Here is an 18,580-nt window from a genome sequence, read left to right as displayed (position 1 = left end):
GAAAAAAATCAGGGGAAGACTTTTGTTACGTGGAGTCCTGTAGCGTATTGGTTAGAGCACCCGCCTCGCAAGCGAGAGGACCCGGGTTCGATTCCCGGGCAGGGTGACATCCACACGCCACTGTTTACCTAGCAACAATAATAATAATAATCCTTGCATTTGATGGAGCGCTTTTCACGTCATCGAGACGTCTCAAAGCGCTTTATAGAACATATTGTAAAGTGAATTGACTGTATAGCTGTGGGTGAAACGCGGCAGCCAATTGCGCACAGCTGTCGTGGATTGAGTGACCAAATTATTATTGGTTTTATTTGAGGGATTATTATCCTCGGAAAAGCGATCCCGCCAATCGCCTAACAACTGTGTTCCTACTTACTGCTCGGCAAACAGAGGCGTGTGGAGTAAAGAAACTTGCCCAAAGTTTCGCCCTGCCCGGGAATCGAACCCAGGTCCGCTCGCTTGCGAGGCGAGTGCTCTAACCACTGTGCTACGAGACTCAGTAAGTAGGAACCCGGCTGTTAGTCAATTGGCGGATCACTTTTCTTGAGGTAATAATCCCTTAAAACAAAATATAAATAAGAGTGACAATTTGTTCAATCCACGGTGGTTGGGCTGCTGTGTTTCGCTCACAATATATACAGTCAATTCACTTTACAGTTTACTCTGTGAAGCACTTGGAGGCGTCTCAAAGACGTGATAAGGCGCTATATCAAATGCAAGGATTATTATTATTAATATTATTAAGACTCTAAGGCTCACAGTATTCTATGATTAGATTTTAAAAATGTAACATGAGGAGCGTGAGTGGAGTCTCAGGAAAAGAATCAGGAAAGAACGTCACGCAAACCAGCGGGAACTTTGTTCCAGAAGTAGATCCCTCTCTTGCGAAGATCTCACGGGTTAGTGTTACGTACTTCCACTTTCTTTATAAAGAAATCACCCCATATTACATCCCATATTACACCCCGATTACTTTATACTTGCACATCTCAAGGCAAACAAGAAGAGGTTTCAAATTATAATCGGCAAAATTGCTGACTTTATTTCATTTTTGATTGTTCAAAGATAGGAACTTTTTGGGGGGGATAATCCTTGCATTTGTTTAATTGATGATATTTCCAATTCTAAGAGAGAATACCGTAAGGCTGTGCTTCTAGCAGTTGAGAAAGTGAGCGTCATTGACCGATAAGAGTCCTGGCCCCTCAACCACAGTTTCTCGGTGGTTCCATCACTATCCTTTTATTAATGGGCACAAGGAAGCTTTGGGAGTCTTTCAAGCTGCAACTGGGTATCTCAAGTTGATTAAAACACAGGCACAGGAACATTCATTATAAATCAAACATAACCATCTGTTCCGTGCTTACAGAAGGTTGTGCACAAACCCAAAAGTACGGACAACCTTGTTCACTCTTGGGCTGTGCGTCTCACCACCATCATAGGATTTTGTTTTGACTGAAGAGCGATCATTCTGCAAACCTTCTGCCTGTTTTTTCCTGTGTCTCACAGACGGTTATTAAGCTTGCATGTGTTTTTTTAAAAAAATACCTAACGTTCTTTTACGGTCCACAAGACAATTCGGAGGATAATGTCAAGGATATAAACCTGGACATACAATGATAGTAATAATAATAATAATAATAATAATAATCCTTGCATCTGGTATAGCGCCTTATCACATCTTCAAGACATCTCAAAGTGCTTTAGAGAATATACTGTCAAATCAGCTGACTGTATATTTTGTGGGCAAAGAGAAGAGGACATCAATCTGTATAGATGCACATACACTTACACCCGACAGCTTTGCTAGATTAAGGACACTCAAGCTAATTAATGGGACTGATATAGGAATTCCGGGCAAATGCACACGTCAACAAAAACTACATCATCGGAGATGGAGAAGCACTAGATTTATACTATCCATTCTCAAACGTTAATGGAACGGAAATTAATCTTCGGGACCATCCCTGGGTGAAAAAAGTGTGGGAGAAACTACACCATGTTACCTCTCGGTGCATCCACGTTATCTTCTGTAGCCTGACCACACTCCATCACCCATTGCCTCGATGTGCAATCCTCAGTGTCAAAATAATAACACTTGCATTTGATATAGCGCCGTATCACACCATTGAGACATCTCAGAGTGCTTCGCAGGATACACTGTGAAGTGGATTGACTTGTGTATTTGCGGCAATTATCTCTGCCAATACAACCGAGCTCAGCTCATGCAGGCAGCACGTTTATGGCAAGAGAATAAAAAAAAATGACCATATACCTAAAATACCGCATTGTAGTTAATACAATAAATTACCATCTCTCTTTTTAGCAAGCACACTATCTGTTCCAATACGATCACACGGTAGCATAACATCCCTATATTTCAAATCGATTCCTTTCAGGAGAAGCAGCGGTGTTGTTTGTGGTTTTCTCGACAGTGCATTCAGAAATCATCTAAAAACAAACATTAGCAATGCTACTCTTTCTTTCACCTGCGTGCATTGATGTGTCACGAATCACACCTCACCGAGCAGATTCACAAGCTTGTTAATATCGCAGGACTTTGGTGAGGTCCAGTCAGCAAATACTGTAGTTCGACAGAAATGGGCAAAATGAACAAACCACATTTATACAGGTGGCGCCTTTCATGTCAGGAGGACGTCCCACAGTACTGGACAGTTAAGGATTTGGACTCGAGCTGGAGGTTAGGATCGGAAGGGTGGAGGGCAGGGAGGGTGATCGGAGACACCGTCGAAAGGAGGGTCTTGACACAGGCCTTGGAGGAGACAAGGGAGGGAGCGAGGCGACAGGACTGTGGGATGGAATCCCAAAGGATGGGGGCATAGTCTGAAGGCTGACCGCCGATGATGGGGCGGGCCGGGCGGGGGGACAAGGAGCAGGCCAGAGCTCGCTGAGTGGAGGGAGCGGACGGGTCGATGCGGAGTTAGCAGGTCACAGAGGTAGGGAAGGGCAAGGCAAGGCCGTGGAGGGCTTTGAAGGCGAGGGCGAGGATTTTGAACTATCCTCGGGGGGGGGGGGGGGGGGCGGTGAGGAGCCAGTAGAGCCGGCGAGGATTGTGGGGATAAGGTCACGGAGCCTGGTGAGGGGAGTGGACGCACGAGCTGCAGAGTTCTGGATGATCTACAGCCTGCGGAGGGAAGAGTTGGGAAGGCCGACAAGCAGGGAGTTAGCGGAGTCGAGCCTCGATGTGACGGAAAGCTCGGATGAGGGTCTGAGGGGAGAGGCAGCGGCGGAGCCGGGCGATGTTATGGAGGTTTGGAAAGGCGGTGCGGGTCATGGCACGGATGTGGGGCTGAACATTGAGTGCCAAGCAAGGCTCCGAGGGAGACTCTAATCTTTCACGGAATTAAGCAAAATCGGGGCTTTCCCTTCCAAAATCCTCAGTATAATCATATCATGAATTATTCCTTCCACTAAGATTTCCGCTTAAATGGCATCAATCGGAGTCCTTAGAAACAGGTGACCTCTTTGCGCTGCAAATTCCTGAAGGTGCTGTTGTGATTACATACAGCCTTTAAAACTATAAATCTTGCTTGAACCGCTGTGTGAGTCGAGGAGACACCACGCGGAAACAACGCTACTGCGGGAAAACAACGCCTTACGCCGTAAAAGAAATGAGACGCACAGTCCTCAAAGGATTGCTTCTTCCCAAAAGCGCTTCACAAAACACCCGATCAAATGAACTGACTGTGCATTTCGTGGGCGGAATGCGGCAGCCGATGGCGCACGGCGATGCCCCATAAACAGCCGTGGATTGAGTGACCAAATTATTATCGATTTTTTTAAGGAATTATTACCCCCGGAGAACCGATCGGCCAATCGACTGACAACCGGGTTCCTACGTACTGCTCGGCAAACAGAGGCGCGTGGAGTTGAGGAAACTCGCCCAACGTTATTTAATGTGTGGTTCATTGCGGTCGCCCTGTTGCACGGATTCCCCCCGTCAAGAGTTTGCATTGTCCATTTGCCCTTTCCTCCTTATTAACTCTGTGGATTCTTCCCCAGGGTTTCCACACAGGGAAGGAGGGGGTTGGGGAGAATTTGTATCACATTCAACCGAGGCAGGGAATTGCACCGCAGAGAGGTAACGGGCTGTAAAGCAGAAGTAAGATCGTCTGACCGCCAGATAACGGCGTTCGTCTGCTCGGCTTCAGACGACCCCCCCAGTGGCCGATCAGAGTTAGTCACTGCTGGTCGGGAATAAAATCTTAAATCCCTCACCGTAGCAGCGCCTCGCACAGAGAAAGCATTCGGCTTCACGTAGCTCTGCTGTCATCTGCTGGAATGCATCGGTAATGTAAGACCGTGTTGCCTTATTCGGACCCAAACACCCGCCAGCACGAGTGAGGCACGTTTCAGCGAACGATGCCATGTCCGTCGCACCGGACTGGCGTGAGGCTGACTCAAGCGAGCGAAAACCCTACCGAGGCCGGGATTCTCTGCCGTGCGGTTCCCTCTGAGATGCCTGGAGCTCGCACCGTCTATCGCGCGCACGTCCGTCCTCGTACGCGCGGTCCACGCAGCACAAATATAGCCGGGCAGAGTTGAACGCTTGCCCGGGATGCGTATCGTCTCTCAGATTGAGACATCGGGCGTTGGCCGGTGAACGGGCATGCGAAATGCTGTGCAGCGCTGTGTTATTTCCAGTCGCTCTCCTCGGCTCAGCTCACGAGCAGTTAAACACGGTCAGGGGTGGGTTACAGCGCAGCACTTTGCGAGCTGTAGGGAGTCATCCCCTCGGTATAATTCGATTGCTTTTAAGAAGAAGAACGAAAACCTCTGCATCGGATAAAGCGCCTCTCTCTCACGTCAAAGGGCCGGGGAGGTCGGGAACGTCTCAAAGCACTCCACGGAATTTACGGTAGAGTGAAGGATATTGCCGTGAGTAAATTGGCTGCCACGTTTAACGGCAAAATACATAGAACCTTGACGGGTCAAGGGAAGTATTTTTTTTTCTTTTGAGGGTGGGGGGGTAACGACTGCCGTTTTAAACCAAATGAGCAACACAGGAGAAGCAAGTAAACAACACAGCCCGGATCTAGTTTACCAGGTTAACGGACTCCGGAGGGATGCATCCTCCTTAACCAGTTACTGAGTCTGCAGAGAGTAACGGCGACTATTTAAGCATTTCTTAGCGTTGTTGGTTCGGTCGCGGTGAGTAATTATTGCTGTTACTTACAAACTGTGGATAATAAAACGCTGGACCCAATGTCAGGTCTCGGGCAGGGGGTGGTTTCCTGCAGAGAATTCCTACTTTGGTTTCTTCATAGCCATAGGACTGATTGCTTGAAGGGATCGATGGGGCAGTGGGCATATGGGCATCTGGTATCTGGAGAGCGAAAGATAAGAAGAAGTAATTGTGCTGATTCAGAGCTGTCCAGAATGAGCGAAATGAGTAATATATATATTTTATATACAGGTGTGTATATTTTTTACATATATTATAGATAATAGAGATGCAGAGGTAAGAGCTCACCACTATACTCTTCGGTTTCTTAAGCAATCTGCACATTTTCGGCTTTTTCTGAATTTCGTCAAAGTCGGAGATCGGAATGTAGATCCCAGGTCCAGGTTTGTCTTCTTTGCTTTCTTTGAAGCGAAGGGCCTTGTTCTGCAGACTCTGCCCTCCAGGAACACGGTTCTAAAATCCACACATAGAAAAATAGACCATTTGCTTCGGTCGAAACAAAACCCACGCACTGTTCGTAAAGGTTCGCTGAACAACTTCTTAACGCCTGAGTGCTGGATTGGTTATGAGAATCGTCCCATCCAAATAGGAGGTCAAATACGCAGCAAATCATAGCTGGAGTCAGAAGCTTTGAGCACGATAAAATACTAAGCAATTGGATCGGTCATTGTTGCTCGTACATATGTGACAATAAAATTGTTCCAGTTTGCAAACGAGCGATAAGGCTTTACCGGTGAAGAACTTGCAAGTTCTTGTTCAACTTCAAAATCCTCACCCTTGTCTTCAAGTCCCTCCACTCCTCTTGCACCCCCCGACCTCTCTGACCTCCCTTCTCCTCAAAACAGCACCCGTTGCCTTCGTTCCTCCGGGTCTGGGCCCTCCTCCTCGTCCCCCTCCTCCTCCCCCCCTCCACCCTCGGCGGCCGTGCCTTCAGCCACTGCGCCCCGAGGCTCTGGAACTGCCTTCCTCACTCCCTTCGCCTCGCCCCCTCCCTTCCCGTTTTCAGGTCCCCCCGCTGAAGACCTTTCTCTCCGACCGCGCCTTCGGCTACTCTTACCGTCGCTGTGAAGCGCTCCGAAGCGCCGTCCGGCGTGGAGGGCGCTATGTAAATCCAAGCTGTGGTTGTTGTTGCTGCTGTCGCGAGTGTTTAGCGCTTACACGTTCATCGCGCTTACACGTCTTAACACTGACGTGCAAACCGGAACCCTCCGCTCTTCTTTTTGAGCGTCTTTTCACATGGCTCCGCCACGGAGATGAATTTGCGATACCTTGCGGCGACCTTCGATGTTAACTGACCCGCCATCCACCCCCCCCCCCCACCCCCCCCGGGGAAAGCGGGCGGCTTTTGTGGCGCAGGTAGGGTTTTTCTCAACTAAAGGACAGAAAGAAAGTGAAGGGTCTGAATCTTTCGCAACAGGCGATTCTTGACCACCGTCACTTTCTTCCCCCTTCCGCCTTCCTGTGTCGCACAGCGGCGAAAGAGCTCGAGCTTCGACCGAACTCTCGGGCGCCGTTCGGAAGCATAGAAACTCGCTCTGTAGATCCGATTGAACGGGTACATTGAGCTTCACTTATGCGCTGGACCGAAGCGTTGGCAACTTTCTGGAATAATAACAGCCCCTTTGCTTTTGACGGATAAGCTCCATTGGCGTTGGGATGGCGGCCGCCTCAAGGCTCCTCGGCGAGGACTTCAAGTGCAGTGCGGTTCTGTCAGCGGATATCACACCTGCATTTGAAAACCGTCGTAATACGCCGGTCCCGGAGAACTCAACAAGGTGCCCGACACCCTGAAGATGTTATCTCGGCTCGTCATGGATAAAAACGGTGCGTAGCCATCTGGAAAGAGAGGAACTTGTTGGGTGAGTTTGAACCGAGGCATCTGCAGACTGGACGCCGAAAAGCAACAGCGGTGGATCGATAAAGCTTTTTAGCGACGCCGAAGTCTTGCAACAGACAAAATCCGAGTGACCCCCCCCCACCCCCCCGTACCCCCTCACCCCCACCCCCACCCACCTCCCCGCTCTTATCGCCTTCCTCCCACCCCATCCTCTGCCGATCACCGTCCGAAAAGTCGGCCCGAGGCAGCCTTCCCTCTTACCCTGGGTCTCATCCGCCACCTTGCGGCGGGCGACGTTGTACGAGGCCGGACCCACGGCGGGTCCCGTCGGGTCGGTGATGAAATTGGACACTCGGGGGGCTCGGTCGTACATCTTGGAGCAGCCGTCGGCTCGACACTAGAGGGTCTCCGGGCGAGGGGCGAGCATGCCAGCGGCACCGAGGGAGAGGGAGGGCAACGCTTTCCTGCCGACAAGAGTCGAAGATAAAACAGTCACCGGGTCAGGCGCGGAAAGGAGGGGGTCGCAGACGGCACCGGATCAGCGTCGGGTCCACCGGGGACGTCTGAGCGTTGGCCGGAGGTGGGGGAGAGGGAAGCGCTCGGGGTGGGGGTCGGACCCGGTGCTCGTTGGCGACGGGATCTGTTTCAATATCCCGATCGCACCGTTCGTTTCGGCCGAAGGTACATCTATAGGGACCCCACACCACCCCCTCACCACCACACCACCCCCTCACCACCCCCACCCCCTCACCACCCCCACCCCCTCACCACCCCCACCCCCACACCACCCCCACCCCCACCCCAACCCCCTCACCACCACACCCTCACCACCCCACCCCCACCCCCTCATCACCCCCACCCCCACCCCCTCACCACCCCCACCCCCACCCCAACCCCCACCCCCACACCACCCCCACACCACCACACCACCACCCCCACCCCCTCACCACCCCACCCCCACCCCCTCACCACCCCCACCCCCTCACCACCACACCACCCCTCACCACCCCCACCCCCTCACCACCCCCACCCCCTCACCACCCCCACCCCCACACCACCCCCACCCCCACCCCAACCCCCTCACCACCACACCCTCACCACCCCACCCCCACCCCCTCATCACCCCACCCCCACCCCCTCACCACCCCACCCCCACCCCAACCCCCACCCCCACACCACCCCACACCACCACACCACCACCCCCACCCCTCACCACCCCCACCCCCACCCCTCACCACCCCCACCCCCTCACCACCCCACCCCCACCCCCACACCACCACACCATCCCCACCCCCACACCACCACCCCCACACCCACACCACCCCCACCCCAACCCCCACCCCCACACCATCACACCACCCCCTCACCAACCCCACCCCCACCCCCACACCACCCCCACCTCACCCCCGCACCACCCCCACCCCCACCCCCACCCTCACCCCCACACCACCCCCACCCCCACCCCCACACCACCCCCACCCCCACCCCCACCCCCACCCCCACCCCCCCCCCACCCCCACACCACACACACACACAGTGGTTTACACACACACACACACACACAGTGGTTTACACACTTTACTCACTCTGTGGCGGTCACTGTGTGTATTCGCTGCCATGGAAACAGAGAGAGGCCCCTCCCCCCGACTGTCAATCACTGTGACAGCACAGCAACTGGGGGAGGGGCCACTGGGGGGGGGGGCACTGGGGAGGGGCCACTGGGGGGGGGAGGGGGCCACTGGGGGGGGGAGGGGGCCACTGGGGGGGGGGAGGGGGCCACTGGGGGGGGGAGGGGGCCACTGGGGGGGGAGGGGGCCACTGGGGGGGGGAGGGGGCCACTGGGGGGGGAGGGGGCCACTGGGGGGGGGAGGGGGCCACTGGGGGGGAGAGGGGGCCACTGGGGGGGGAGGGGGCCACTGGGGGGGGAGGGGGCCACTGGGGGGGGGGGGGGCCACTGGGGTGGGGGGGCACTGGGGGGGCACTGGGGGGAGGGGGCCACTGGGGGGGAGGGGCACTGGGGGGGAGGGGAAAAAAATAACAGAAGTCGCTGGGAAAAGCGCTCAACAACAACAACAAAAACAACAACGACAACAACAACGACGACGACGACAACGACAACAAAGACTACAACGACGACGACAACGGCAACGACAACAACAGCAAAAACAATGACGACAACCATGACGACAACGACAAAAACAACGACAATGACGACAACAACAACAACAACAGCGGGCCCCGGCCTGCTTCATGTCCCCCGCCTCGCCTGCCCCACCATTGGCGGGCGGGACTTCCGCCCCTCTGCCCCCACCCTCTGGAACTCCATCCCGCAGTCCCTCCGCCTCGTCCCCTCCCCTCGCCACCTTCAAGGCCCTCCTCTTCGACCCGGTGCCTTGGGACGTCTTCCCGACGTGAAAGGCGCTGTATAAATGTAACGTTGCTGTTGTTGAACACGTGTCCTCCTAACTGCGTTACTCTGGATTTCCTTTTCAATCCTTTTACTTCTCGACTTTCGTACATCCCTGAACGTCCTTTCTGTAAATCCCTCCTTTTATCATGTATCGCGAGGAGATGTTCCCCTCACCACTTATGGTTCCTTCCCCCCCCACCACCCCCCCATCCCCCTCACACGAGCTTGTCATATCATTTTGTATTCTGCGCCGTATTCTGTCTTGTATCGCCTGTTCACTTTATTCCCCTCACAGACCTGTCGCACTAGTTCCTGGTGTTCTGCTGACGTTCCTTCCGTTGAGCGGTTGCTGCTTCAGTGCCTTCGACAGTGGGTATCTCAACGCTCCCTGAAGTCCATTGACGTTTCTCTCTCTCCGGACCAGAAGTACAGCTTCCCCCGTGTAAATGTCCGGGACCTCTAAGGCTGTGGCTCTCTCTATTTTTTCTCCAAAGAGTTTGAAGAAATCTGCATAGAGCAAAAGAGAAAAGGTGGGAAAAAAAACACTATTGATACCAAGAGTACTTACTTTGTCTCGACTCCAGTCGCCGGGAAAAATGGGGCTTTTAACAAAGAGAAAAGAAAATCTTTAACTGCCCATTTGTAAGCCACGTACAGTTTTTCTATCCTTATTGATTATTCTAGTTTTAGCGGAACAAAAAGCGGGTGCGTTTAACCTGTGAACGGTCTACTCGAAACGGTTGGACCAACGTTGAAAGCCCTTTTCTTTACAGACTTTAGGCACAGCAAAGGAATTGGGGGGGAAGTCCATTCGAAGGAAAAAGCCCGGTCGAAAAGAAAGGTCTTCAGCAGAGACCTGAAAACGAGAAGGGAGGGAACGAGACGAAGGGAGTGAGGAAGGGAGTTTCAGAGCCTCGGGGCACAGTGGCTGAAGGCATTATTATTATATTATTATTTTATTATTATTATTATTATTATACTCTTTGGCTCTGAGCATTTTGCAACCATCCAGCACATTCATCTCACAACATTGTTTGTGCATTATTGCCAAAGTTGCAAGGCTGCCTTGTTATAACATGGCACATTATTACCGAAACTTATTTGTTTCCTTACGCATCAAAGGTACATATTTAGCAAATGCCACTGGAGGGTGACATTGCTCATTGGGATCTGCATAGGATGATGGCAATCCATGCATTTATACATTTTAAAAGTCTCCAGGCAGAGACTGCATCTGATGATACATATAGGGAAACAGATGTTTGGCAGAACATTACAAAGTAGTAATTTAATTGGACAGTTCAATCGAGGGAAGCTTCAGCAGTTCACGAGCATAAATGGAACGATAAGAGTGAATTACTGTCATAAACTTACTACCGGTGACTTGCTTTTTCTTTAACTACATGGAATATATGTATGGACAAATATGACTATTTACTATTTTATAGCTCATATTTTATTTACTATTTTATAGTCCTGTAGCTCAGTGGTTAGAACACTCGCTCTCGCAAGCAAGAGGACCTGAGTTCGATTCCCGGGCAGGGGGCGAAATGTTGGGCAAAAAATTCCTTACTCCACACGCCTCTGTTTACCTAGCAATAAGTTGCAACCCGGTTGTTAGCCGATTGCCAGATCACTTTTCCGGGGATAATAATCCCTCAAAAAAGTCACCCAATCCACGCCTATTTGCGGATCACTGCTGTGCGCAATTGGCTGCCGCGTTTCACCCGCAAATACAGAATTAATTCCCTTTACGGTGTATTCCGTGAAGCGCTTCGAGACAGTCTAGAAAACGTGAAAAGCGCTATGTCAAATGCAAGTATTATTAGTAATAGTATTATTATATGTTAAGTACAGCAAGAAGTAATGCAGCAACTACGACTGGCATTTACCCTTCACGTAGAGTACCATCTCAGAGAACCGTACAGTGAGGGCTGGATGCTGAAGGAGGAGGGGGAAGTGAAGAGAGGCGCAGTCGAAGAGGTAGGTTTTGAGGAGGGGATTTAAAGCCAGATGAAGAGGGGGCGAGATGGAAGGTCAGAGGCAGGGAACTCCAGGGCACAGGGACATAGTGGCTGAGGGCAAGGCCAGAGAGGGATCAGGGAAGGAGCAGTAACTCAGTGTTAGGCTGAGCAAAGCGAGCAAGGGAGAGAGTGCGGTCCCAATTTAAGCTTAAAGCTGGTTAAGTTGCCATTGAATGTGAATCGCCCGCTTGGTTATTATTTTATATTCTGCTTCAATGCTTTGAAAAGAATCCCAGCTTCTTTAAACGTTCCTCTATAGCACCGGATTCCGAGGGTATCCGTCGTTGTTGGCCTGTGACGTTCGCTTTCAGTATCTATTCTCGAGAATCTCGACGCCATATTGAGCTTAATTACACGTTCCGATTTGTACTCTCTTTCTTCGTCTCTCCTAATGGAGGGGCGTGAGAGAGCAGATCAGGAGACGTGGAGTATAAACATCGGCGTTGACTAGTTGAGCTCAATGGCTTGTTTCCGTGCTGTAACAACCTTTGTAACTCTACAAAGTATAATGGACATTGCAGGAACATTTTTGGAAACCATCCACCCAGAATATGTCAGCCGTGGGAAAGGCAAACGCGACTGAAGCATCATTCCGGCTGGATGGCTTCGACAATTTTCCACGATATCCTTTTTTTGAACCATGCAATGTAAGATGATTGCTCCATTCAACGAGTATCGCTTTGGTTCTTTGCTCCAGTCAAATCATTTAATCATCGGAGCTTGCTTTAACCTTAGGAACGTAGGAATGTTTAGGAGAAAGACTATTGAGGTCCAAAGTAACTAGAAGGGTAATTCTCCTACCCCGGGCTATCAGTTACTTCATCATTTAGCTATGCAATTCCTTCTCGAGTCCTCTGGCACACTCTACCTCGTAGAAATTCTCATTATTTTTAAGAAGATACAATAGACAGACAATACTATGGAGGAGTAGAACGCCATGAATTTGATTAAACTGGCAAGATAGTGTGAGCCTGCACTTCACAAATCTCTAAGGACTTTCTTCAGATAATATTTATTATTTCACTCATCGGCGCTGTGGTTTTACAGTATCTGCTGTTTTTTTCCCCCCACACATGCAGTGGGATTGATTGCGCACTCAGTCTCACGAATCTCAACCAAACGAAAGGTCTTAGTGCAATTCCAGAATGATGCTTCATCTCATTAATTTACCCTGTCCAAAGTTGGACCTGGATAATCACTTAACTCCTATGTGAATTTATAATATTTGCGCTTACATAAAGATCTTTTCGGTCATTGCTTTTCTTGTCGTGCAATAGCAGAACAACAGATGCCTGCGAGTTTTGCTCCAAGGCTGCAAAACACTCAAGGGGTTTGAAATTGCATCTTCATTCTTGTGGTTGGTTTGGCAGTCTAAAGCCCGGGAGCTTGTCAATAATAGTAATAATAATAATCCTTGCATTTGATATAGCGCCTTATCACGTCTTCTAGACATCTCATAGCGCTTCACGGGATGTACTGTAATGTGAATTGACTGTATATCTGTGCGCGAAATACACCTGGTAACCATCTCGAACATGCTCACAGCTGATTGTTGTTTGCTTTATATAACGTTTCGGTCCTCTGTTTATTTTTCCTCTTCAGTGCTTGCAGTCGACATTTTATCGGGCAGGTTGGCAGAGTGTGCACAGCAAACAGCAAAGGAAAGCAGGCTCAATAATCTACTCGAGTGATTTAAACTACAGGGAACAATTGAGTTTAATTTCACTGATTTCTGGAGTAGAATAGCACTATCCGCGTATCGTTCAGAAAAAACAGCTCAGACTGCAGCAACGTCCTCAATTAATTCACTTAAAGGCGGAGGGATTGAGGGGGAAAAAAGTCCTCCAGAGTTTCGGGGCGTAGTGGCTGAATGCGCGACCTCCAATGGTGGAGCAGTAGCTTTGAGGGACAGTCACGAGGCCGGTGTCAGTCGAGCGGAGGCACTGGGTGGTGGACTGGGGAGCGATATAGCTCTTTATCGCATCATAAAAAAACATCTCAAAGCACTTCACAGCATTTTAAAGTGGAGAGCAGGTGTAGGTGACCATCAGTTAACCGTGTTAGTAAACATTTTCTTCCTGTGAAGGCAGAACGCTGTTTCAGGGCATGAAATAAAAGGCAGGTGTATCATTCGGCTTAAGTGGGGTTTCCACGAAAGGATTGCGTGCAAGGCGACAAACCGTGGCTGTAATGGTTCGAATCAAATGACTTCTTTACTAAGAATGTATGTCATCGAACACACACAACAAAACCTCAAGTCAAAGTACAGTCAAATATAATAGCAACGCTTCCATATTATAATAACATAGCAACACGAGTGATCTGTTACCTTCTTCCGGGACAGTTTGGCAGTACAACAGTGACTCTAACTTCCCTCCAGATTCTCCTTCCCCAAACGTTGCTAAACGACCATCTTTATACCCCCAAAGTCAGTTCATGTGACTCTGGCAGAAAAGAAAAGCGGAGTTGAAAGGCGTTGTATAATTGCAATTGTTATTGTTGTTATAATCCACATTTGTAGCTGATACATTATTTTCCACAGGGGGCTCAATCATGGTTCTAGCAACGTAAGAAGAGCAGCAGTGGAGGGCGAGAGAAACTTTAGACCCTTTAGTCAAGAGAATAATTAACGCCTGGAAGAGGTTGCCAGCAACGGTGGTTGAGGCCAGGACCACCGGACTAGTTTCAAAAGCAAGGTGATGCTGTGATGAGGACTGGAAGGAAGAATTCTTCATCCAAACCAATCTTCATTCAAACAACAGTCATACCACTTTACCATATATCTTGTGAAGTGCTTTGAGACATCTTGGTTAGGTTTTAAATCAAATGGAAGGATTATTATTATTATTATTATTATTATTATTATCTTGTGACTCCTTATGTGATTGACAATAAGATACATCCTATTTCATTACAAAGGTGCATCAAGGTGGTAGCCTCCTCGTGTGGAGCAGACGATGGCTTGTGGGCTCCCATTCCCCCCTAGAATGTGCACAGGTGCTTATTGGTTGATATTGAAACACCGTCGAGTATGTCGGGCTGTGATTCTGTTTGAAATAAACGAACAAAAAAACGCCGGGTATGAAAAAAAAACATTTTTATTAGACAAATGATACACAGAAAGCTTCGCCACTTGTAACAGAGGCCCCCTTCCCCATCAAAAAAGTGTTCTTTATATGCAACACCGACATCAAAATAGGCCTATAAATATTGGTTATGATTAACTATGGTTCTTTTTCTAACCCAGTAAATTATTGTAATCTGGTTTGTCCCTGTATACTGTGTCCAAATGAAAATTCATAACAACAGATATGAAATAGAGAGAGTGACAAGGTTATGCAAGTTGCGCATGCTTCCGTTAACTTGCATTATTCATACTATAAACGGTCTCTGTGGTAAAAATGGGTTTGTCTTACACTGTAGACATTGTATTGTACAAACCAGTAACATAACTATCAGAACGCTGCTCAGAACAGGTAAAAGAGAAGAATTAGCATCAAAATATATACTTTGTTGTTTGCCCACCCTCACTGGACAAGATAAATTCTGAGGAAACAGCTGTAAGCCTTTTTTTTTTCTCCTTTTGTTAATTAATCATTAGTTAAGTTACACCTAAAGTTGTAATCGAACACAGAAAACATAGCTGCTTTCTACCTACCACTTATTAATTATTGTTTTTTTAAAGTTAAAAGAAACGCATCACAAATTTCTCATTTGCCATGGTGTGTGACACAGTTAGTGTTTCTAAAAGACGTTTGGTGGTGAAAGTGGCACTCCCTTCAGGCGCTGACGTCCCCAGAGTTTGCAACACTGCACGAAAAATGGAGTTTACCTTGTTGGAAACGTACTTAAAGCACAATTTAACTACCACTTGACGAGCTACCCAACTGCTTAAAGCTGCAACTTAAAAAAAAGAGGCTCCAAAAATACATATATAGCTTCCAGCGTCAGCATGAAACAGTTACACTCTCTAGACTCCGTAAAGCTGTGTAAATGATTCATCCAACACCGCTTAACCTCCATATACACTGATTCATAAATACGGCCATTACATATCCCGATGCAAAACGGTTTAATGTTCGAACCCGATTGTTGTAATGGACAACTGGTTAATCATAATCTATAGCATGTGAGGAGTACATTATCTTTTAGCGAAACCGAGGAATATCTGGCTTCTTTGAGAACAAAGAGTTATTATCTACACAGCTTGTCCCATCTCATGCAGTGTGACTGTTTTCTGTTCTAACTGAGCAAATATGATCGTTAAAGCAAGCAGGAACAAGGATCTAGAAGGCTGTCGGAACATACCTTTTGCAGTTTGGTTTGCTATTCGATTCCCATGTAACACATTTAAGGCCACATTGTTAAGACAGACAGAATCTACTTCCAACTCCATTTTCTCGTTCATTAGTTCAAATTCCAGGCAGATATGAGTCTGGAAAAGGTTTGCGTTTTTAAAGTTAGAGACATCACATATTTCCCCCCCCCCCCCCCCCCGCGAACAGTTAATCTTGAACGGTAATCAACTTTTCCGTCCCTATGTTTTGTTCAAAAAATATTCCCTCTAACAATCCCCAATTCTACCATTGGATTTCTGAACTGCAATTCCGTATAAGGTGGGGGTTGCTTTTGTTAAGGTTATCCACTATTAGCCGAAAGAATTAATGCTTGTCATTGACTGTCAAGACGTACTATTACATAGCAGCAATGAACTCAATACTTTGCAACTTCAGAAGGACATTTTGGCATTTTACTTCCTCCAGCACCAAAAACCACAACACCGAAAAAATCTGACATTCATTTACCTGGCAATATCTAACATACTTTCTCCTATTAACACCTTAGGAAACTGTTGCAAATGATTTCCACTTTGTAAGCCAGGACATCGTGGATTTAACCTAAACTGTACATTAGAAAACATCTGCGTGTAATGCAACCTTGCAGAGGAATTTTGTTTAAAACAAAGTCTAAGCTGGGACCAAATGTACCATATTTTAAGTTTGTTTTTGCCACATGATGCCTGAAATATTTTGACAAGTTCCCGGATGGCTTCGTTATGAGTGTGATCCTATAAAAATGTAGCATTCTTTGAACTTGTGGCCTGAATGTTCTTACTTTTAATAGCAGGTTGCGCCTTTTGGTCCGAAATGAAGTACCACGTGTAACTGCCAGCGATAAAAGCACTGAATTTTGAATGCAGCGGAAATAAACATAATACTGGGCCATAAACAGGCTGGAGTTATTGCGATTATATCTGAGAAAGCTGTAACTAAGATCCTGACTTTCTTTTTAAAAAAAGTTACGTCCAGGTTAGTCCCACCAATAATTTCTATCATCTCACCAACTGAGTCCCGGTGAAAAATATAACATTCATATAGATGTGCCCCGGTCAGGGTCATTGTTCAGGCTGTACACTGCAGATGGAGTTGGCTGATAGGGGACAGAGGACATGGTTTTGATGGGACTTCTGAAAAAGCCACCATTGGGTGCCCTGCTTCTGAAGGGGCCAGTTCGGTGCTCGGGCATTCCTCCGAATGTGAAGCCTGAGGCAGCTTTAGCAGACAGGCTGCGGCTTAAAGTCTGGATCTGCTCTGGTATGAAGGTTGTGGTGGTGATATGAGTGTTTCTAAAGTCACTGATCTGTTCCAGGGTTTGCCTCGTTGGCAAGGAGTCGATGTCCAAGGGAGTCAGGTCGATGGACGAGGTGGAAAACTGCTTGTGAGGGCTATCGTCGTCTGTGAGGAGGCTGTTTGCCCGTCTGTGAAGGTGCTCCAAGTCGATCTCCTTGTCATCCTTCGAAAGAGAGAAAGAGAAGAGAAACGGAGATTCAAAGAGAGAGGTCAGAATCTAACCATGAAACCGACTGAAACATGACAAGAATCTAAATGTGACCAATACTGGGGTGTGAATCCATGTGCACCTAACACCACGGTTAGCTCAGTTGGTAAACTTGTGAAATGAAGGTTCTGAGTTTCAATCGTGGGATTCGAGCCCACTGAACACTTCATGTTTTCAAAGTTGATATGTTGAATACTGAGTCTCACATCTAAATCATATCCTATTAGAGGGAGAGGGATGCAGGAGTTAAGGTCTTCTTGGGGTGAAATGGTCTCCAAAGAGCCATACCTAGCAAAAGCCAAGAGGTTTCTGCAGAAACCCCAGGAAAATTGACAATACAGATATGTCCTCAACACTGTGAGTCAAACCTCTAATGGGTAGGATATATTTAGTTGGGCAAGTAATGTGTTGCGTGTTTATCCATTTTATCAATTCCATTAGTCAAGCAACCACTGTTCACATGTAAATCCAGATCATAAAATTATAGAATTATACAGCACAGAAGGAGGCAATTCGGCCCATCGTGCCCTTGCCGGCTCTTTGAAAGAGCTATCCCAATCAATCCCACTCCCCTGCTCTCTCCCCATAGCCTTGCAAATTTGTCCTCCCCAAATATCTATCCAAAGATAGTGAGTGTTGGCAGGCAATCCAACCATTATAACAAACAACTTCTACCAAATTCAACCAACTTCCTCCAACTTCCGCCAAATGTGGGTAGAAGCTAGTTCTACACAGATCTATACGAACACTTGACAACAAGGGTCATAGGACCAGTGGCTGAACATCTGGTGACAACTGTCAACTTCTCCCCACATGTGGTAGAAGTTGTAGGAAATGTTGATTCTTCAGAGGAAGGAACTGCCAGTAAGGTGACAGCTCCATGTGGTCCAGAAATAGGCGTGTGCACTGGATGTCTTCTATGAAGTGACACTGGGTTTCGTTTCAATTAACCACATACATTAAGATGACACTTGCACCAGTTTCGCTCCCCTGTTATCTAAGACAAGCCTTGGCATGTTGGCTCTTGTTTTGATCAAAGCAAGCTGCCAAACTAAACATCATGCTGTTGCACAATCCATCAAAACGGGAAATGTGCACAACTCTACAGGTGAGATAAAAGACTTCTTATGTTGGCAGTACATTACTCAGTCATGAAGAAATCACAGCTGAGGTCAATGCTGTCCTCACCACACACACACACACACACACACACAAGCATTTTACAGCAAAAAAGTTGCAAGACCATGATCTGGAGAGGTAACCCCAGC

The 18,580-nt window shown here is 48.2% G+C and overlaps 2 protein-coding genes across 3 annotated transcripts in view; both read right to left on the bottom strand.

The window, feature by feature from the left end:
* stpg2 (sperm-tail PG-rich repeat containing 2) overlaps positions 1–7,413 on the bottom strand; it is a 290,142-nt gene extending 282,729 nt beyond the window's left edge. Inside the window, exons 1-4 of the mRNA XM_007902544.2 lie at positions 7,302–7,413; positions 6,930–7,039; positions 5,492–5,656; positions 5,195–5,344 (exon numbers count right to left, since the gene is read on the bottom strand). Of these exons, the coding sequence (XP_007900735.1) occupies positions 5,195–5,344; positions 5,492–5,656; positions 6,930–7,039; positions 7,302–7,413 (537 nt within the window). The remainder of the gene's footprint in view (positions 1–5,194; positions 5,345–5,491; positions 5,657–6,929; positions 7,040–7,301) is intronic.
* An 8,554-nt stretch (positions 7,414–15,967) lies between these two features.
* The window catches only part of grid2 (glutamate receptor, ionotropic, delta 2), a 393,159-nt gene continuing 390,546 nt past the window's right edge, over positions 15,968–18,580 (bottom strand). For both annotated transcript variants that reach the window (XM_042336695.1, XM_042336705.1), the window contains one exon: positions 15,968–17,267. In XM_042336695.1, coding sequence (XP_042192629.1) covers positions 16,845–17,267 — 423 coding nt within the window. In that variant the 3' untranslated portion in view covers positions 15,968–16,844. The remainder of the gene's footprint in view (positions 17,268–18,580) is intronic.

Source organism: Callorhinchus milii, unplaced genomic scaffold (assembly GCF_018977255.1).
Source record: "Callorhinchus milii isolate IMCB2004 unplaced genomic scaffold, IMCB_Cmil_1.0 Scaffold1, whole genome shotgun sequence".
Taxonomy (NCBI): Eukaryota; Metazoa; Chordata; class Chondrichthyes; order Chimaeriformes; family Callorhinchidae; genus Callorhinchus; species Callorhinchus milii.
The sequence above is the reverse complement of the archived record's forward strand: the minus strand, read 5'-3'. Positions and strand labels throughout refer to the sequence as shown.